The following is a 22,924-nucleotide window of genomic DNA, read 5'->3' on the forward strand; positions in this document are numbered from 1 at the left end:
AGTGCTCCTAATCTCAGTTTGTTACCTGTATAGGAGACACCTGCCCACAGAAGCAATCAATCAATCAGATTCCAAACTCTCCACCATGGCCAAGACCAAAGAGCTCTCCAAGATGTCAGGGACAAGATTGTAGACCTACACAAGGCTGGAATGGGTTACAAGACCATCACCAAGCAGCTTGGTGAGAAGGTGACAACAGTTGGTGCGATTATTTGCAAATGGAAGAAACACAAAAGAACTGTCAATCTCCCTCGGCCTGGGGCTCCATGCAAGATCTCACCTCGTGGAGTTGTAACCACGGGTCATGAGAATGGTGAGGAATCAGCCCAGAACTACACGGGAGGATCTTGTCAATGATCTCAAGGCAGCTGGGACCATAGTCACCAAGAAAACAATTGGTAACACACTACGCAGTGAAGGACTGAAATCCTGCAGCGCCCGCAAGGTCCCCCTGCTCAAGAAAGCACATATAAATGCCCGTCTGAAGTTTGCCAATGAACATCTGAATGATTCAGATGACAAGTGGGTGAAAGTGTTGTGGTCAGATGAGACCAAAATGGAGCTTTTGGCATCAACTCAACTCGCTGTGTTTGGAAGAGGAGGAATGCTGCCAATAACACCATCCCCACCGTCAAACATGGAGGTGGAATCATTATGCTTTGGGGACAGGACAACTTCACCGCATCAAAGGGACGATGGACGGGGCCATGTACCGTCAAATCTTGGGTGAGAACCTCCTTCCCTCAGCCAGGGCATTGAAAATGGGTCGTGGATGGATATTCCAGCATGACAATGACCCAAAACTCACAGCCAAGGCAACAAAGGAGTGGCTCAAGAAGAAGCACATTAAGGTCCTGGAGTGGCCTAGCCAGTCTCCAGACCTTAATCTCATAGAAAATCTTTGGTGGGAGCTGAAGGTTCGAATTGCCAAACGTCAGTCTCGAAACCTTCATGACTTGGAGAAGATCTGCAAAGAGGAGTGGGACAAAATCCCTCCTGAGATGTGTGCAAACCTGGAGGCCAACTACAAGAAACATCTGACCTCTGTGATGGCCAACAAGGGTTTTGCCACCATGTACAAAGTAATGTTTTGCAGAGGGGGTCAAATACGTATTTCCCTCATTAAAATGCAAATCAATTTATAACATTTTTGACATTAGTTTTTCTGGATTTTTTTGTTGTTATTCTGTCTTTCACTGTTCTAATAAACCTACCATTAAAATTATAGACTGATCATTTTTGTCAGTGGGCAAACGTGAAAAATCAGCAGGGGATCAAATACTTTTTTCCCTCACTGTAGTATATTCTAGAATTGCCAGTGTAGATTTCCTGTGGGGGTCAAATTGTTAGAGCTGTTGATAAGTCATTGTATGATATTCAGCCAATTTATTTTCATGCCATTACGTTAAAGGCGCAACATACCTAGATTCAGTTACATTCATGAATTGGTTTCAAACCTTTGTTTTAAAACCTTCTTAAAGTTGGTGCCTTGACGGATTTGTAGAAAATGGTTTGTCATAAAACAATATATATATATTTTTTAAATGTAACCTTTATTTAACTAGGCAAGTCATTTAAGAACAAATTCTTATTTACAATGACTGCCTACCCCGGACGACGGTGGGCCAATTGTGCCCAGCCCTATTGTACTCCCAATCACGGCCGGTTGTTATACAGCCTGGATTTGATCCAGGGTGTCTAGTGACGCCTCAAGCACTGAGATGCAGTGTTCGCTGCGCCACCCGGGAGCCCCAAAATCATGTTCTAGTGCTGTCCCCAACTAAAATATATATTGGTCAACCAAGAGTCATCTGTTCTTTCTACTAATCACCCCATGTTTTAATAAAATCAACTACAGTGCCTTGCGAAAGTATTCGGCCCCCTTGAACTTTGCGACCTTTTGCCACATTTCAGGCTTCAAACATAAAGATATAAAACTATTTTTTTGTGAAGAATCAACAACAAGTGGGACACAATCATGAAGTGGAACGACATTTATTGGATATTTCAAACTTTTTTAACAAATCAAAAACTGAAAAATTGGGCGTGCAAAATTATTCAGCCCCCTTAAGTTAATACTTTGTAGCGCCACCTTTTGCTGCGATTACAGCTGTAAGTCGCTTGGGGTATGTCTATCAGTTTTGCACATCGAGAGACTGACATTTTTTTCCCATTCCTCCTTGCAAAACAGCTCGAGCTCAGTGAGGTTGGATGGAGAGCATTTGTGAACAGCAGTTTTCAGTTCTTTCCACAGATTCTCGATTGGATTCAGGTCTGGACTTTGACTTGGCCATTCTAACACCTGGATATGTTTATTTTTGAACCATTCCATTGTAGATTTTGCTTTATGTTTTGGATCATTGTCTTGTTGGAAGACAAATCTCCGTCCCAGTCTCAGGTCTTTTGCAGACTCCATCAGGTTCTCTTCCAGAATGGTCCTCTATTTGGCTCCATCCATCTTCCCATCAATTTTAACCATCTTCCCTGTCCCTGCGGAAGAAAATCAGGCCCAAACCATGATGCTGCCACCACCATGTTTGACAGTGGGGATGGTGTGTACAGCTGTGTTGCTTTTACGCCAAACATAACATTTTGCATTGTTGCCAAAAAGTTCAATTTTGGTTTCATCTGACCAGAGCACCGTCTTCCACATGTTTGGTGTGTCTCCCAGGTGGCTTGTGGCAAACTTTAAACGACACTTTTTATGGATATCTTTAAGAAATGGCTTTCTTCTTGCCACTCTTCCATAAAGGCCAGATTTGTGCAATATACGACTGATTGTTGTCCTATGGACAGAGTCTCCCACCTCAGCTGTAGATCTCTGCAGTTCATCCAGAGTGATCATGGGCCTCTTGGCTGCATCTCTGATCAGTCTTCTCCTTGTATGAGCTGAAAGTTTAGAGGGACGGCCAGGTCTTGGTAGATTTGCAGTGGTCTGATACTCCTTCCATTTCAATATTATCGCTTGCACAGTGCTCCTTGGGATGTTTAAAGCTTGGGAAATCTTTTTGTATCCAAATCCGGCTTTAAACTTCTTCACAACAGTATCTCGGACCTGCCTGGTGTGTTCCTTGTTCTTCATGATGCTCTCTGCGCTTTTAACGGACCTCTGAGACTATCACAGTGCAGGTGCATTTATACGGAGACTTGATTACACACAGGTGGATTGTATTTATCATCATTAGGTCAACATTGGATCATTCAGAGATCCTCACTGAACTTCTGGAGAGAGTTAGCTGCACTGAAAGTAAAGGGGCTGAATAATTTTGCACGCCCAATTTTTCAGTTTTTGATTTTTTTTTGTTGTTGAAATATCCAATAAATGTCGTTCCACTTCATGATTGTGTCTCACTTGTTGTTGATTCTTCACAAAAAAAATACAGTTTTATATCTTTATGTTTGAAGCCTGAAATGTGGCAAAAGGTCGCAAAGTTCAAGGGGGCCGAATACTTTCGCAAGGCACTGTATTTCTAACAGTATCATTTCAAATGGAGAAAACATCTCAGCAACATGGAAACAATGTGGGAGGATTAGCAAATCCTGTTTCAGTATCAAAACTACAAACCACATGAACAAGTGCATTGGACATGTCTACGAGGTCAATACTAATCCATCATGTCTGCATTGGACATGCCTATGGGCCGGCAGGTAGCCTAGTGGTTAGAGCATTGGGCCAGAAACCCCGAGCTGACAAGGTAAAAATCTGTCGTTATGCCCCTGAACAAGGCAGTTAACCCAATGTTCCCCGGTAGGCCATCATTGTAATTAAGAATTGTTTCTTAACTGTCTTGCCTAGCTAAATTAAGCTTAAAATAATGTAATAATTTTTAAATGTAGCAGAATTAAATAATGATTGTACAATATCATCAGACTAAATTAGAGTAACTCAATAAACCGGACAAACAGGGAATGTTCAATGACTCAAAAAGACACTATAGTTAATTCTGTGAATCAGCCCTTTATTTCCTATCATAAAGAACACCTGTGGAAATGGGCAGTGGGTATAGACATCCATCTGACTCCAAAACAAGACATGATTGAATAGTGTCTAATCCAAATAATCAGCACAATGTCAGCTGTCAGTGCAGGGCTGGGACAGAAACCTGCACACCCAGTAGCTAGATCTCTAGCAGCAAAGTTGGCCATGTATTTTCTAGGTCTCTGCATCATTGCTTTAACAGTATTGGTGTAGTCATACAACTTATTCTAACAGTAAACCAACAGCATATTCAGAACATTCAGAAAGTATTCAGACCCCTTGACTTTTTCCACATTTTGTTACGTTACAGCCTTATTCTAAAATGGATTAAATAATATTTTCCTCATCAACCTACACACAATACCCCATAATGACATCACAATACCCGATAATGACAAAGTGAAAAACAGAAATACCATATTTAGACCCTTTGCTATGAAACTCAAAATTGAGCTCAGGTGCATTCTGTTTCCATTATCATCCTTGAGATGTTTCTACAACTTCATTGGAGCCCACCTGCCATAAATTCATGTCAGAGGAAAAAACCAAGCCATGCGGTCGAAGGAATTGTCCGTAGAGCTTCGAGACAGGATTGTGTCAAAGCACAGATCTGGGGAAGGGTACCAAAACATTTCTGCAGTATTGAAGGTCCCTAAGAACATAGTGGCCTCCATCATTCTAAAATGTAAGACGGTTGAAACCACCAAGACTCTTCCTAGAGCTGGCATCCATTTCAAACAGAACAATCAGGGGAGACGGGCCTTGGTCAGGGAGGTGACCAAGAACCCACTGGTCACTCTGACAGAGCTCCAGAGTTCCTCTGTGGAGATGGGAGAACCTTCCAGAAGGACAACCATCTATACAGCCCTCCAACAATCAGACCTTTACGATAGAGTGGCTAGACGGAAGCCACTCCTCAATAAAAGTCACATGACAGCCCACTTGGAGTTTGCCAAAAGGCCTCTCAGACCATGAGAAACAAGATTCTCTGGTCTGATGAAACCAAGATTGAACTCTTGGCCTGAATGTCAAGCGTCACGTCTGGAGGAAACCAGGCCCAATCCATACGGTGAAGCATGGTGTTGGCAGCATCATGCAGTGGGGATATTTTTCAATGGCAGGGACTGGCAGACTGATCAAGATTAAGGGAAAGATGAATGCAGCAAAGTACAAAACAATTTCCATTGATGAGGCTAATACCCATATCATGCTGAAATCAATAGAACAGGAGGCAAACAATTTGGGTTCTACGTTATTCAAATACTCCTACTACAATGTTTAAACATTCTACACTGTGAGATTTTATTTCATTGATATCATGAAACAACTCCTTCATGTATGTATTTTCTGATGTTTGATCAGAGATCTTTTATCAGAGTATCTCTTGTCACATTGATCACAGCTATGGGGTTTCTCTCCTGTGTGTGTTCTCTGGTGTATAGACAGATGGCTAGATGTAACAAAACTCTTCCCACATTGATTACAGCTATAAGATTTCTCTCCTGTGTGTTTTCTCTGGTGTGATAACATGCTGCTTGAGTGAGTAAAACTAATCCCACATTGAGTACAGCTATAAGGTTTCTCTCCTGTGTGTGTTCTCTGGTGGACAGTCAGATGGCTAGATGTAGTAAAACTCTTCCCACATTGATCACAGCTATACGGTTTCTCTCCTGTGTGTATTCTCTCATGTGCTACCAGGATGCTTGACTGAGTAAAACTCTTCCCACATTGATTACAACTATAAGATTTCTCTCCTGTGTGTTTTCTCTGGTGTGATAACAGGTTGCTTGACTGAGTAAAACTCTTCCCACATTGAGTACAGCTATAAGGTTTCTCTCCTGTGTGTGTTCTCTGGTGTACAATCCAATGGCTTGATGTAGTAAAACTCTTCCCACATTGAGTACAGCTATAAGGTTTCTCTCCTGTGTGAATTCTCATGTGTACTTTTAGTGAATTTGATCTTAAGTAGCTCTTCCCACAATCAAAACAGTGGTAAGATTTCTCTATTGTGTGTACTCGTTGGTGTATTTTAAGTTCTGATGAAGATTTAAAACCTTTCCCACAGTCAGAGCAGCGGTGAGATTTCTTCCCTGTGGGTCTCCGCTGATGTTTCTTGAGGTGTTCTGATCTGGAGAGACTCTTCTCTGCCTTGTCAGCATCATGATGTTGTTGAAGCTCCCCCGAGGACCCACTGTAGTCCCGTCTCTCTCCTGTGTGAACAACAAAATCAGACAGATGGTAAAAGGCCCACAACAGCAGAATCCACTGTAAAAAGGGACGCCAACAGCGTAGCCATGATGTTGTACAACAATTGACATCTAATGAATGTTAAAATTATTTGACAATTGTCTTAAAATGAGCAAAAATAGTCATATTTTGTTTTGTTTTCACATTAGCAGTAAACTCGATGATTGTAGGCTAGAAATAAGTTATTAAAGTTGTTGAAACTCTAAGCAATGTGCCAAAAGACTTTTGGTCTTTTGGTCAATATAGGCCCCTTTCTGTGTTTGCCAAAATTGCGGCACGAGGGCAAAGCATACACAATTTGGTTGCAGACAAAATTACTTTGTCCTCTCACTATAGAGAACCAGCCTCAGAGAATTAAACATGCAATAATTGGACTTTAGGACAATGAGTTTCGAACAGTAAGAGCTTTCCCAGTATACGCTTGATGTTTATACATTGTACGTTGTGTGGAAAATGTCCAAATCAAAGAGAATGTTTTGGTAAAGATGAAATGTGAAGTTAGTTGTCTAAAATTGGATCTGAGTAAAATCCAGACCTCCAGCCTCTTAACTTGGTAAAAGGCGTAAACGTCCACTTCTGACCCGAGGGTATAAGACATGTGAGTTAAGAATTAACATGCTAAACTAAGTGACCCGAGCTGCAGCCAAGGTCTGAGTAGTCAATGAACCCAAAATGCAACAAGAGGTTGAAGACAAAGGAACCTTCTACCAAATCATTGCTACGGATGAGTAGCTGCGTCTAAGAGGGTGAATTCAAGCAGGACCACCCAGTCACCACTCTCCATCGAATCGTGCATCTACACTGCTTTCTTTCCTAACACTGTGAGCCCTGAGCTGCAGGGCTGGCTGTTCTCCGAAGACCCCTTTTAGAACAAGGGTGAGGAAACAGACCACGAAGACAAGGACACTGACATCGTGAGGACAACCAGAGAGTAACACCAGAGAAGTGAAACATCCGAGGAACCAGGTCCACGCGGAGACCCACCATCGGAGACCTTTAACACGTAATTACATCATTATATTCCGACCCATAATAGCGGCAGTTCGAGGCAAGGTTAGGGTTAAAATAAGCAACGCTGACAAATGCACATAAATGTACATTTCTCTCGTGTACATTTTCTTTTTCTCTCTCTTTTAAATCCCCATTTTGGGTAACACGCATCATACTGCGTTGGCCCGTTGTACTAAGTTCTATTCAATAGCCTAGACTGTGTTTTGTGTATGTGTATCTCATATTATCATTTTAGCTTGATAGTAAATAAATAATCAACTAAAATTGGTGTGGTACGGACTCATTGGTGGGACTCGGGTTTGTGCAGATTCCCGGATTATGCGACGTTCAGAATGAAACTGTAGAGGAAATTGATTAATTAGCGACTGTTGTAAAATTGATACTGAAAATCTTTGAGTTAATAATTTGGGAAATAGCAACTCAATAAAAACTAATTTTCCCATGGTGCCCCGGGTTAATGAGTTAATAATTGACAGATTTATTTAATCACGCAATTATAAACCACTAATCATTCGATGAGCAGCAGTCGTCACATTAACCGTCACGATAATATGGATGTAGTGTATCTGGTTGCAGAAACTCCCCCTTGCTAACGAGGAAACCGCTAGTTATGGATGTAGTATATCTGGTAATGAGGAAACCACTAGTTATGGATGTTGTATATCTGGTAATGAGGAAACTGCTAGTTATGGATGTGGTATATCTGCTAATGAAGAAACCAATAGTTATGGATGTAGTATATCTGGTAATGAGGAAACCGCTAGTTATGGATGTAGTATATCTGGTAATGAGGAAACCGCTAGTTATGGATGTAGTATATCTGGTAATGAGGAAACCACTAGTTATGGATGTGGTATATCTGCTAATGAAGAAACCACTAGTTATGGATGTAGTATATCTGCTAATGAGGAAACCGCTAGTTATGGATGTGGTATATCTGCTAATGAAGAAACCGCTAGTTATGCATGTGGTATATCTGCTAATGAGGAAACCGCTAGTTATGGATGTGGTATATCTGCTAATGAGAACCGCTAGTTATGGATGTGGTATATCTGCTAATGAGGAAACCGCTAGTTATGGATGTGGTATATCTGCTAATGAGGAAACCGCTAGTTATGGATGTAGTATATCTGGTAATGAGGAAACCGCTAGTTATGGATGTAGTATATCTGGTAATGAGGAAACCGCTAGTTATGCATGTGGTATATCTGCTAATGAGAAAACCGCTAGTTATGGATGTGGTATATCTGCTAATGAGGAAACCGCTAGTTATGGATGTGGTATATCTGCTAATGAGGAAACCGCTAGTTATGGATGTAGTATATCTGGTAATGAGGAAACCGCTAGTTATGGATGTAGTATATCTGTAATGAGGAAACCGCTAGTTATGGATGTAGTATATCTGGTAATGAGGAAACCGCTAGTTATGGATGTAGTATATCTGGTAATGACGAAACCACTAGTTATGGATCTAGTATACAGTGGGGCAAAAAAGTATTTAGTCAGCCACCAATTGTGCAAGTTCTCCCACTTAAAAAGATGAGAGAGGCCTGTAATTTTCATCATAGGTACACTTCAACTATGACAGACAAAATGAGAAAAAAATCCAGAAAATCACATTGTAGGATTTTTTATGAATTTATTGGCAAATGGTGGAAAATAAGTATTTGGTCACCTACAAACAAGCAAGATTTCTGGCTCTCACAGACCTGTAACTTGGTCTTTAAGAGGCTCCTCTGTCCTCCACTCCTTACCTGTATTAATGGCACCTGTTTGAACTTGTTATCAGTATAAAAGACACCTGTCCACAACCTCAAACAGTCACACTCCAAACTCCACTATGGCCAAGACCAAAGAGCTGTCAAAGGACACCAGAAACAAAATTGTAGACTGCACCAGGCTGGGAATACTGAATCTGCAATAGGTAAGCAGCTTGGTTTGAAGAAATCAACTGTGGGAGCAATTATTAGGAAATGGAAGACATACAAGACCACTGATAATCTCCCTCAATCTGGGGCTCCACGCAAGATCTCACCCGTGGGGTAAAAATGATCACAAGAACGGTGAGCAAAAATCCCAGAACCACACGGGGGGACCTAGTGAATGACCTGCAGAGAGCTGGGACCAAAGTAACAAAGCCTACCATCAGTAACACACTACGCCGCCAGGGGCTCAAATCCTGCAGTGCCAGACGTGTCCCACTGCTTAAGCCAGTACATGTCCAGGCCCGTCTGAAGTTGGCTAGAGAGCATTTGGATGATCGAGAAGAAGATTGGGAGAATGTCATATGGTCAGATGAAACCAAAATATAACTTTTTGGAAAAAACTTCCATCAGCAAGGGCATTGAAGATGAAACGTTGCTGAGTCTGTCAGCACGACAATGATCCCAAACACACCACCCGGGCAACGAAGGAGTGGCTTCGTAAGAAGCATTTCAAGGTCCTGGAGTGGCCTAGCCAAAAAATATAGAAAAACGCATGTCAAAAATGTTAAATTGATTTGCATTTTAATGAGGGAAATAAGTATTTGACCCCTCTGCAAAACTCTTCTTGGCAATCACAGAGGTCAGACGTTTCTTGTAGTTGGCCACCAGGTTTGCACACATCTCAGGAGGGATTTGTCCCACTCCTCTTTGCATATTTTCTCCAAGTCATTAAAGTTTCGAGGCTGACGTTTGGCAACTTGAACCTTCAGCTCCCTCCACAGATTTTCTATGGGGTTAAGGTCTTGAGACTGGCTAGGCCACTCCAGGACCTAAATGTGCTTCTTCTTGAGCCACTGATTTGTTGCCATGGCCGTGTGTTTTGGGTCATTGTCATGCTGGAATACCCATCCAAGACCCATTTTCAATGCCCTGGCTGAGGGAAGGCCAAGATTTGACGGTACATGGCCCCGTCCATCGTCCCTTTGATGCGGTGAAGTTGTCCTGTCCCCTTAGCAGAAAAACACTCCCAAAGCATAATGTTTCCACCTCCATGTTTGACAGGTGGGATGGTGTTCTTGGGGTCATAGGCAGCATTCCTCCTCCTCCAAACATGGCGAGTTGAGTTGATGCCAAAGAGCTCCATTTTGGTCTCATCTGACCACAACACTTTCACCCAGTTGTCCTCTGAATCATTCATATGTTCATTGGCAAACTTCAGACGGGCATGTATATGTGCTTTCTTGAGCAGGGGGACCTTGTGGAAGCTGCAGGAATTCAGTCCTTCACGGCGTAGTGTGTTACCAATTGTTTTCTTGATGACTATGGTCCCAGCTGCCTTGAGATAATTGACAAGATCCTCCCGTGTAGTTCTGGGCTGATTCCTCACCGTTCTCATGATCATTGCAACTCCACGAGGTGAGATCTTGCATGGAGCCCCAGGCCGAGGGAGATTGACAGTTCTTTTGTGTTTCTTCCATTTGCGAATAATCGCACCAACTGTTGTCACCTTCTCACCAAGCTGCTTGGCGATGGTATTGTAGCCCATTCCAGCCTTGTGTAGGTCTACAATCTTGTCCCTGACATCCTTGGAGAGCTCTTTGGTCTTGGCCATGGTGGAGAGTTTGGAATCTTATTGATTGCTTCTGTGGACAGGTGTCTTGTATACAGGTAACAAACTGAGATTAGGAGCACTGCCTTTAATTAAGAGTATGCGCCTAATCTCAGCTCGTTACCTGTGTAAAAGACACCTGGGAATCAGAAATCTTTCTAATTGAGAGGGGAGGGTCAAATACTTATTTCCCTCTTTAAAATGCAAATCAATTTATAATATTTTTGACATGCGTTTTTCTGTATTTTTTGTTGTTATTCTGTCTCTCCCTGATCAAATAAACCTACCATTAAAATTATAGACTGATCATTTCTTTGTCAGAGGGCAAACATACAAAATCAGCAGGGGATCAAATACTTTTCCCCCTCACTGTACAACATAAACCTACTGTAGGACCCATAACTTCACCTAACAACAACATAGACCTAGGACTATAAATAATTTCATATTTCAGGTGAAACATGAACAATAAAAAATCTTTGTCATGACATTTCATAACCAGATCATTTTGTGAATAATCCCACTAGGCTACTATGTAACTGTGTTGTCATTCTAAATGTCCTGAATAAGAAAATAGCTATTTGTGTTGTACAATAGCCTATCCATCAAGGAACAGTTCTCTACACATTATGGGACAAGTATCTCTGTTTCCAAACAGACTAACGAAACCCTACTATAAATCAAGCAGACAATAAGATTATAAACATCAATTTGTTAGGGATGTTGGATCCAACATGGAGCACGGCATAACTGTCTTTACCAGAGTAATGAATGAAGAAGCCCGTTGGTTGTTGTTGCATGTCTGTCATTTATGTTTGTCATTTATTTATTTTTTACCTTTATTTAACTAGGCATGTCAGTTAAGAACAACTTCTTGTTTTCAATGACGGCCTAGGAACAGTGGGTTAACTGCCTTGTTCAGGGGCAGAACGACAGATTTTTACAATCTTGCAACCTTTCGGTTACTAGTCCAAGACTCTAACCGCTAGGCTACCTGCTGCCCCGATTTGACTGTCATTCAGAAAATGATTTCCTGGATCAGCTGATGATGGTTCACCAACTACTTTGCAGAAAGAGTTCAGTGTGTCAAATCGGAGGGCATGCTGTCCGGTCCTCTGGCAGTCTCTATGGGGGTGCCACAGGGTTCAATTCTCGGGGCGACTATTTTCTCTGTATATATCAATGATGTTGCTCTTGCTGCGGGCGATTCCCTGATCCACCTCTACGCAGACGACACCATTCTGTATACTTACGGCCCGTCCTTGGACACTGTGCTATCTAACCTCCAAACGAGCTTCAATGCCATACAACACTCCTTCCGTGGCCTCCAACTGCTCTTAAACGCTAGTAAAACCAAATGCATGCTTTTCAACCATTCGCTTCCTGCACCCGCACGCCCGACTAGCATCACCACCCTGGATGGTTCCGACCTTGAATATGTGGACACCTATAAGTACCTAGGTGTCTGGCTAGACTGTAAACTCTCCTTCCAGACTCATATCAAACATCTCCAATCGAAAATCCAATCTAGAGTCGGCTTTCTATTCCGCAACAAAGCCTCCTTCACTCACGCCGCCAAACTTACCCTAGTAAAACTGACTATCCTACCGATCCTCGACTTCGGCGATGTCATTTACAAAATAGCTTCCAACAATCTACTCAGCAAACTGGATGCAGTTTATCACAGTGCCATCCGTTTTGTCACTAAAGCACCTTATACCACCCACCACTGCGACCTGTATGCTCTAGTCGGCTGGCCCTCGCTACATATTCGTTGCCAGACCCACTGGCTCCAGGTCATCTGCAAGTCCATGCTAGGTAAAGCTCCGCCTTATCTCAGTTCACTGGTCACGATGGCAACACCCACCCGTAGCACGCGCTCCAGCAGGTGTATCTCACTGATCATCCCTAAAGCCAACACCTAATTTGGCCGCCTTTCGTTCCAGTTCTCTGCTGCCTGTGACTGGAACGAATTGCAAAAATCGCTGAAGTTGGAGACTTTTATCTCCCTCACCAACTTCAAACATCTGCTATCTGAGCAGCTAACTGATCGCTGCAGCTGTACATAGTCTATCGGTAAATAGCCCACCCATTTTTACCTACCTCATCCCCATACTGTTTTTATTTATTTACTTTTCTGCTCTTTCGCACACCTATATCTCTACCTGTACTTGACCATCTGATCATTTATCACTCCAGTGTTAATCTGCAAAATTTGTATTATTCGCCTACCTCCTCATGCCTTTTGCACACAATGTAAATATACTTTTTTTCCTACTGTGTTATTGACTTGTTAATTTTTTACTCCATGTGTAACTCTGTGTTGTCTGTTCACACTGCTATGCTTTATCTTGGCCAGGTCGCAGTTGCAAATGAGAACTTGTTCTCAACTAGCCTACCTGGTTAAATAAAGGTGAAATAAAAAAATAAAAAATGATAGTTGAACATGTGACTAACTAAAAAGTGTTAAGAATGTGTACTTATTGAAGAACTGCGTTAATGACAGTATCGATTTGGGTGTTGTCAATAAAGTTAAGGTGACTTTCGGTTAGAACCATTGGATTTAGCAAACTCTGAAATTATTTAGGATTTCTGTGCCTATGAAAACTGTTTTCCCAGCATAATATAAGTCGAACACGAAATGTTACGTAGGTAGAGTGCATTTCAGAGATCTGAATACAAAAAAACTGTACTAACAGGACAATAACCTAAACCACACAATAACCTAAACTACACTGGAGGAGCTTACCAAGATGACATTGAATGTTCCTGGGTGGCCTAGTTACAATCGTATTGAAAGTCTATGGTAAGACTTGAAAATGCCTTTCTAGATCAAAAACCAACTTGACAGAACAGGAAGGATTTTAAAAAGAATAATGAATTTCACATGAAGATCAGTCGCCTATTGGATGACATCACGACTTCCCATCAAGCCAACTCCTTGAAGGGCTTACTATGACATCACTCACTCCTTCTAGTTTGCAGGTGTCTAAAAAAAACACTATTTTGCTCAAAACATTTGTTTCCCTTTAGTGTGTTTATACTTTACTGTATTTATGTCACTCTTCAACAGGAAATGTTAAAAATCACTGGAGGACGTCATGAACAATTCATACAGTACAAAAACATATTCAAGTGTAGAACGCCCATTTAAAAATCACACATTAGTTCAACAACTGCAGAGTTTGGGCCCCTATTAAGATAGTACTCACTGTATTTACTGGTGTTAATCAGATCTCCAGTCTTCTCTTCTTCGTCCTCCTCTAATGTGACAGTAATCTCCCCCTCTTCATCCTTCATTCCAAAAACGTCTTTCTCTTCTTCGTTCACTGTAACATCCTCTTCTTCCTTCTTCTCTTTCACGACAATGTTCAGCCCCAAAGCTTCTTTCTCCGTCCAGCAGACCTCTTCTTTAACAGGAGAGGATAAGTTTAGGGAGCTCATGGTCAGGGATGTTATCTAGCTACCATTAGCGACTAGGATTGTGCTAACTTAACCAGCCAGCTACTATAGCTGACTAATACAAAATAACGCAATATTAAATTAAATAGGTTAACAAGTACATACGACAGAAGTGTGTCGAGTACACAGTAGCTAATATACACCGAAGGCGTATAAATAGCTTGAATTTTTCGGCTATGTTGGTTAGCAAGCTACCGAGGTGGTTGACGAGCTGTTTCTGAAGAACCGTCCACTAGATTATACGTCACGCTAACAGCGTCGCCTGAAAGACGCAAATCGCCGTCTGCTGACTGGAGGGGAAACGCAGTTGAGGATCATATTTTATTTTCAGACAAAGATTATTTTACATGGATTTAATTCAATAATACTATTGTATTGAGACATACAAAGACCTGAATGTGTTGATTGATTAGTGCGAATATTTTTTTTTACTACAGCACATTCAAGGCAGATTCATTAAGTCAAACAACATCTAAATAAGTAGCTAGCTACTGTTGGTCTATACTGTTCCTACATGGTGTAACAATACATCATGTAGATGTATATAATGAACAGACTAGGTCTATACTGTTCCTACAGGGTGTAACAATACATCATGTAGATGTAGATAATGAAAAGACTAGGTCTATACTGCTGGGTTTGATTCAGACCCTGTCAGTGTGCCAGGTGTATATTGGGTTTGATTCAGACCCTGTCAGTGTGCCAGGTGTACATTGGGTTTGATTCAGACCCTGTCAGTGTGCCAGGTGGACATTGGGTTTGATTCAGACCCTGTCAGTGTGCCAGGTGGACATTGGGTTTGATTCGGACCCTGTCAGTGTGCCAGGTGGACATTGGGTTTGATTCAGACCCTGTCAGTGTGCCAGGTGGACATTGGGTTTGATTCAGACCCTGTCAGTGCCAGGTGGACATTGGGTTTGATTCAGACCCTGCCAGTGTGCCAGGTGGACATTAGGTTTGATTCAGACCCTGCCAGTGTGCCAGGTGGACATTGGGTTTGATTCAGACCCTGCCAGTGTGCCAGGTGGACATTGGGTTTGATTCAGACCCTGCCAGTGTGCCAGGTGGATATTGGGTTTGATTCAGACCCTGCCAGTGTGCCAGGTGGACAATGTATTCCAAGGTCAGTAACTTATAACCACAGAACCACCACAGACCTTTTATGCGTAACTAAAAACACCTAAGTATAAGACTTACTGCCATGGTCTAGTATGTCACCGCCTCAGACACCATTCACAATGCTGGCTGAGGTACAAGTAAAACATTACATATTATTTCCTAACCATTCACAATGTTGGCTGAGGTACATGTAAAACATGACATATTATTTCCCGAACCATTCACAATGCTGGCTGAGGTACGAGTAAAACATTAAATATTATTTCCTAATTGTAAAAAAAATCAAAGCTCAGTGGGATTTTCCATTGTTGAGGAAAGCAGGGGAAGTGTTGTGAGTAACAGAACTGCCTGAGATGTGGGGGAAGGGAAGCTGCTCACTGATTGGCTGTAGTGACAAGGGTCCCTACAAAAATCTATCATTATTCCAACTGACATGTCAAATTCACAAATTCTACAGCACAACGACAGTCATGTCTTACGTGTAAAACTAACAATGACTCAATAATCCATGCCTTCTGGGAATGTTATGATGTCATAAAGTTATGGGAGGAGTTAGAAAGTTGGCTGTCAGAAGTACAGTATTATAATGTAAAATTCCTTTTAATCTGTCTGTCTGCATATTTTAAGACATGGCATATGAGGGTGCAGTGAGATACCCGATGGTTGGATGATACTTTTCTCATCAATCAACTTAAATATTATACTTAATTAAAACCTGGAAATCAACCAATCCTCTGTTGTTAATTCAATAGAAAGGTAAAATGCTTTATTATCTAAAAGTTGAAAGTGAGTGTGCAACGGAGAGAAATAAAATGGTGCTGATGCGGGTGCTAGAGATGGAGGTGTGTTCTAGTGGGTCTGGGCAGGTGTGATGTAGTTAATGGAGATGGGGGTGTGTTCTAGTGGGTCTGAACTAGAGGTCGACCGATTAATCGGAATGACCGATTAATTAGGGCCGATTTCAAGTTTTCATAATAATCGTAAATCGGTATTTTTGGGCGCCGATTTGCCGTCGTTTTTTTTAAAATTACACCTTTATTTAATCTTTATTTAACTTGGCAAGTCAGTTAAGAACACATTCTTATTTTCAATGACGGCCTAGAAACGGTGGGTTAACTGCCTCGTTCAGGGACAGAACGACAGATTTTCACCTTGTCAGCTCGGGGGATCCAATCTTGCAAACTTACAGTTAACTAGTCCAACGCAATGACCTGCCTCTCTCTCATTGCACTCCACAAGGAGACTGCCTGTTATGCAAATGCAGTAAGCCAAGGTAAGTTGCTAGCTAGCATTAAACTTATCTTATAAAAAACAATCAATCATAATCACTAGTTAACTACACATGGTTTTTGATATTACTAGATATTTTCTAGCATGTCCTGCGTTGCATATAATCTGACTGAGCATACAAGCATACAAGTATCTAAGTATCTGACTGTGTGGTGGTAGGCAGAAGCAGGCGCGTAAATATTCAATCAAACAGCACTCCGGTGCGTTTTGCCAGCAGCTCTTCGTTGTGCGTCACGCATTGTGCTGTCTATGACTTTAAGCCTATCTACTCCCAAGATGAGGCTGGTGTAACCGAAGTGAAATGGCTGGCTACTACTCGCTCTGAGCCTTGGGGTGGTTGTTTCCCTTGCTCTGCATGGGTAACGCTGCTTAGATGTGGTGGCTGTTGTTGTTGTATTGCTGGTTCGAGCCCAGGGAGGAGCGAGGAGAGGGACGGAAGCTACACTGTTACACTGGCAATACTAAAGTGACTATAAGAACATCCAATAGTCCACGGTTAATTAAATACAAATGGTATAGAGGGAAATAGTCCTATAATTCCTATAATAACTACAACCTAAAACTTCTTACCTGGGAATATTGAAGACTCATGTTAAAAGAAACCACCAGCTTTCATATGTTCTCATGTTCTGAGGAACTGAAACGTTAGCTTTCTTACATGGCACATATTTTACATGGAACATATTGCACTTTTACTTTCTTCTCCAACACTTTGTTTTTGCATTATTTAAACCAAATTGAACATGTTTCATTTTTTACTTGAGGCTAAATTGATTTCATTGATGTATTATATTAAGTTAAAATAAGTGTTCATTCAGTATTGTTGTAATTGTCATTATTACAAATACATAAAACATTTTTTTTTTTTTAATCTGTCGATTAATCGGTATCGGCTTTTTTGGTCCTCCAATAATCGGTATCGGCATTGAAAAATCATGATCGGTCGACCTCTAATCTGAACAGGTGTGATGTAGTTAGTGGAGATGGAGAAGTGTTCTAGTGGGTCTGGGTAGGTGTGATGTAGTTAATGGAGATGTAGGTGTGTTCTAGTGGGTCTGGGCAGGTGTGATGTAGTTTTTTTTCTCACCTTTATTTAACCAGGTAAGCTAGTTGAGAACAAGTTCTCATTTGCAACTGCGACCTGGCCAAGATAAAGCATAGCAGTTCGACACATACAACAACACAGAGTTACACATGGAATGAACAAAACATACAGTCAATAATACAGTAGGAAAAAAAAAAAAAAAAGTTTATATACAGTGCGGTATTAGGTGAAATAAGGGAGTTAAGGCAATAAATAGGCCATGGTGGCGAAGTAATTACAAAAGATGGATGTGCAAGTAGAGATACTGTGGTGCAAAAGGAGCAAAATAAATAAATACAGTATGGGGATGAGGTAGATAGATGGGCTGTATACAGATGGGCAATGAACAGGTGCAGTGATCTGTGAGCTGCTCTGACAGCTGGTTCTTAAAGCTAGAGAGGGAGATGGTAATCTCCAGCTTCAGTGATTTTTGCAGTTCGTTCCAGTCAGTGGCAGCAGAGAACTGGAAGGAAAGAAGACCAAAGAGGAATTGGCTTTGGGGGTGACCAGTGAGATATACCTGCTGGAACGGGTGCTACGAGTGGGTGCTGCTATGGTGACCAGCGAGCTGAGATAGGGCGTGGCTTTACCTAGCAGAGACTTGTAGATAACCTGTAGCCAGTGGGTTTGGCGACGAGTATGATGCGAGGGCCAGCCAACGAGAGCGTACAGGTCGCAGTGGTGAGTAGTGTATGGGGCTTTGGTGGCAAAACGGATGGCACTGTGATAGACTACATCCAGTTTGGTGAGTAGAGTGTTGGAGGCTATTTTATAGATGACATCGCCGAAGTCAAGGATCGGTAGGATGGTCAGTTTTATGAGGGTATGTTTGGCAGCATGAGTGAAGGAAGCTTTGTTGCGAAATAGGAAGCCGATTCTAGATAACATTTTTGATTGGAGATGCTTAATGTGAGTCTGGAAGGAGAGTTTACAGTCTAGCCAGACACCTAGGTACTTGTAGTTATCCACGTATTCTAAGTCAGAGCCGTCCAGAGTAGTGATGCTGGATGGGCGGGCAGGTGCAGGCAATGATCAGTTGAATAGCATGCATTTAGTTTTCTTTGCGTTTAAGAGCAGTTGGAGGCCACGGAAGGAGAGTTGTATGGAATTGAAGCTCGCCTGGAGGTTAGTTAACACAGTGTCCAATAAAGGGCCAGAAGTATACAGAATGATGTCATCTGCATAGAGGTGGATCAGAGAGTCACCAGCAGCAAGAGCAACATCATTGATGTACACAGAGAAGAGAGTCGGCCCGAGAATTGAACCCTGTGGCACCCCCATAGAGACTGCCAGAGGTCCGGACAACAGGCCCTCCGATTTGACACACTGAACTCTATCAGAGAAGTAGTTGGTGAACCAGGCAAGGCAATCATTTGAGAAACTGAGGCTGTTGAGTCTGCTGATGAGGATGTGGTGATTGACAGAGTCGAAAGCCTTGGCCAGGTCGATGAATACAGCTGCACAGTAATGTCTCTTATCGATGGCGGTTATGATATCGTTAAGGACCTTGAGCGTGGCTGAGGTGCACCCATGACCAGCTCGGAAACCAGATTGCATAGCGGAGAAGGTACGATGTGATTCAAAATGGTCAGTAATCTGTTTGTTAACTTGGCTGTCGAAGACCTTAGAGATGCAGGGTAGGATAGATATAGGTCTGTAGCAGTTTGGGTCTAGAGTGTCTCCCCCTTTGAAGAGGGGGATGACCGCGGCAGCTTTCCAATCTTTGGGAATCTCAGACGATACGAAAGAGAGGTTGAACAGGCTAGTAATAGGGGTTGCAACAATTTCGGCAGATAATTTTAGAAAGAGAGGGTCCAGATTGTCTAGCCCGGCTGATTTGTAGGGGTCCAGATTTTGCAGCTCTTTCAGAACATCAGCTATCTGGATATGGGTGAAGGAGAAATGTTGGGGGCTTGGGCGGGTTGCTGTGGAGGGTGCCGGGCAGTTGACTGGGGTAGGGGTAGCTAGGTGGAAAGCATGGCCAGCCGTAGAAAAATGCTTATTGAAATTCTCAATTATAGTGGATTTGTCGGTTGTAACAGTGTTTCCTAGCTAGCCTCAGATCAGTGGGTAGCTGGGAGGAGGTGTTCTTATTCTCCATGGACTTAATGGAGATGGAGGTGTGTTCTAGTGGGTCTGGGCAGGTGTGATGTAAATGGAGATGGAGGTGTGTTCTAGTCTATCTGGGCAGGTGTGATGTCGTTAATGTTTGTATGATGTTGTTGTTTGTATGTGTATGTTTTGTATTGTTTATAAAATATCAAATAAAAAAATTACAAAATTACAATGCAAAGTAACACCTCACAGTTCTATTTTTGGAGTTGTTACATAAAACCAATCAGAATTCAGAAGAATGATAGTCAGGTGTGAAGTAATATGGAGGACCAGCCTATTCCCTATGATGTCAACTTCAACAGAAATAAAAGTAGAACTTTAAATTAAACCAATCATTTGAACTCATGGCTTGAGTGATTAAAGTAAACCAGTTTTGGAAATACATAACGCCATCTAACCAAAAATCAAATAATATTAGCTATATGCAGTTATCTTAGCCAGCCAGCTAACCTTAGCTATTTAGCCAACTAGCTATTAGTCTAACCAGTGTCGCCAACCAGCACGGTTATGGTCAGCGAGACCAACTACCGGAGAACAGTTAGAACCAAACTAACAGTAAGCCAAGGTGGAAAAAGTTACAAAACTCCCGTAGATGAAGTCCCACACCGCAGCAGCAAAGCCTTTATGTCATATATTACACCACTGGCCGTGTTCGAGAGCATCAAATCCATTCATGCTGCATTGTGGGTAAACGGTGACTGGCTGACTGATTTATAAATAATAATAAGTAGTTATTTATGATGCAAGGTGATTTGTAAATTAGTCAGTCAGCAGCCACCTGCAATGTCGGCTGCAAGGTCGAATGAGCCCAATACCCAACTAATCAGGTGTTCGACGAAATGATTCTTCAGACGTCATTGATCACGTGCTGCTGATAAAGTGACACTGCTTTGAATTATATTGCTTAGCGACTTCAGTACATGCCTCATAGCTCCAGTCTCAAACTTAACCCCGTTCCTGCTGAAGAAGAGGAGGTCTGCTGGATGGAGAAATAAGTTCTCGTGAAAGAGGAGGAGGAAGAGGAGGCTGTTACAATACAGAAACAAGTAGAGGGTGAGGCTGTTACTGTGAAAGAATAGAAAGACGTTTCAGTTAGAGAAGAGGAGGGAACTGGATATCTGGGTTTCCCAAACGCATCTTGAGGCATCCAATGGTTCTAACGATGAACGGGGCCCTGGTTAACACTCGTAAGTACTGTCTTAAAAACAGAAGCACAAACTCTGCAGTTGTTGAACTGATGTGTGGTGTTAAAGGGGAAATCTGCAATTGCTGCATCCATATTTTTACTTTTAAATGATTTATTTATAGGCATTGATTCTTGAAGAATATAACACATGCCTCATGAGCTTAGTTCAACTGTTGTACCCCATCAGAACCCCAAGTAAGCTTTTTTTTACTCCAATATTTAGAAACAATGTAAATCAACACTGTATAGCCTCAACGTGGTTAAAACTACTGTATAATGTTGATATTATGGATGGTCAGTCCTTGCCTACATAGGTCTGTCTATGAATTTGAGAGTAGTTACATTTCTCCAGCCCCATCCACCATCGTATTACCAACACGGTGGTGGAATTACAGCTTTGTTATTGGTTAAACTGCAGATTGGTAGATGGATTGTTGAGTGGCTTTTTTAAAAGCGGCAACCTAGTTTATAAACAAACAAAATGGCTGCCTAGAGTTCTGAGTTGTGTTAGAATACTCATACTAACCATACTATTTGTGATGTTAATTGAGTATATAGTATGCTTATTGGTCATAGTATGATGTAGTTGGTATGCCAAAAGTTCCCGGATGTCGTACTAAATTCGACAAAATATGATGTAAACACGCAGTACTTTAGGGCACATAATGCAATTCTTCAGAAAATGGGCGTGGCTTCACATCGTTTTCAGATTTGAAGAAAATGGAGGAAAATATGCAGCCGAAGTCCAACGAGAGCGGATACAAATTCATTGATTTAACCAGTTATGACAAATGTTGAGCAATGTAATAAAGTAATGACTTTTCAAATAAGTTACGTTACACGTTATGTTAGCTACATTATCCTTACAAAACGCATAGCATATCTTTACAGCAGTATGTATCTGTATGTTAATTAGCTACCTAACATTAGTTGGCTACTTTTCCATCAAACTTGCCAGTAAAGTAACTATATTCTAACTAACTACCCAATGTTTATTGACTTGACTAAAGAGCAGAATAACTGATGAATTTAATAACGCTCAACACCCGTTGAATATGGCCGGTGTCGGTAAACATCTGCAAAAAAGCTCCAATTAAATTGTTGCCAGCAGCACAGTTAGTCACCAACGCTCTGGATAACATGAAAACAGCCTAACCAGCTCTGCTAGGGCAAGTAAAATGGTAAGAGTGAGATTTTCTCTCATTTGTGTCTAGCAAGCTATCCAACGTTAGCCAGTTAGCTTGGGTGCTTTACTGTCCTTGTGAGGTCAGAACGCTTGGATCGACCCTACTCCTCAGCCATATAGTATTAGTTTACAAACAGTGGTGTTATACGAGCTTATGTTTTGGTTTCTGATGGGGTAATACGGTTGAAACATTTGAAGAATTTATAAGTTATATTCTTCAAGAATCAATGGTTATATAGTAAATGGGTCTTTCCATAACTGCCAGTGTACATTTCCTGTTGGGGTCAAATTGTTAGAGCTGTTGAAAAGTCATTGTATAATATTCTGCCAATTCTTTTCATGCCATTACATTAAAGGCGAAAGATGGTATTTTCTTAGCAAGGTGTTAATCAAATAATGTTAGCAGCTAATCGCTAGTTAGCGGGCTAGCTAGCTTGCTAAATGTATTAACCGGTCTAGGACACAGGTTCTGCTCGCGGAACCCCCCCCCAACATTCCGCTGAATAGGCAGCGCAGGAAATTCAAAAATATTTTTTTTAAATATTTAACTTTCACACATTAACAAGTCCAGTACAGCAAATGAAAGATAAACATCTTGTTAATCTACCCATCGTGTCTGATTTTTAAAATGTTTTACAGCGAAAACACAACATATATTTATGTTTGATCACCACCAAATCCAAAAAAAACAGCCATTTTTCCCAGCCAAAA

At 41.6% G+C, this 22,924-nt stretch overlaps 1 protein-coding gene across 1 annotated transcript in view; it reads right to left on the bottom strand.

The window, feature by feature from the left end:
- Positions 1-4,362: 4,362 nt before the first annotated feature.
- LOC139413168 (zinc finger protein 180-like) overlaps positions 4,363-22,924 on the bottom strand; it is a 70,077-nt gene continuing 51,515 nt past the window's right edge. The window contains exons 2-3 of the mRNA XM_071160266.1: positions 13,993-14,125; positions 4,363-6,189 (exon numbers count right to left, since the gene is read on the bottom strand). Coding sequence (XP_071016367.1) covers positions 5,312-6,189; positions 13,993-14,125 — 1,011 coding nt within the window. The 3' untranslated portion in view covers positions 4,363-5,311. The remainder of the gene's footprint in view (positions 6,190-13,992; positions 14,126-22,924) is intronic.

Source organism: Oncorhynchus clarkii, chromosome 7 (assembly GCF_045791955.1).
Source record: "Oncorhynchus clarkii lewisi isolate Uvic-CL-2024 chromosome 7, UVic_Ocla_1.0, whole genome shotgun sequence".
In the NCBI taxonomy this organism is placed as follows: Eukaryota; Metazoa; Chordata; class Actinopteri; order Salmoniformes; family Salmonidae; genus Oncorhynchus; species Oncorhynchus clarkii.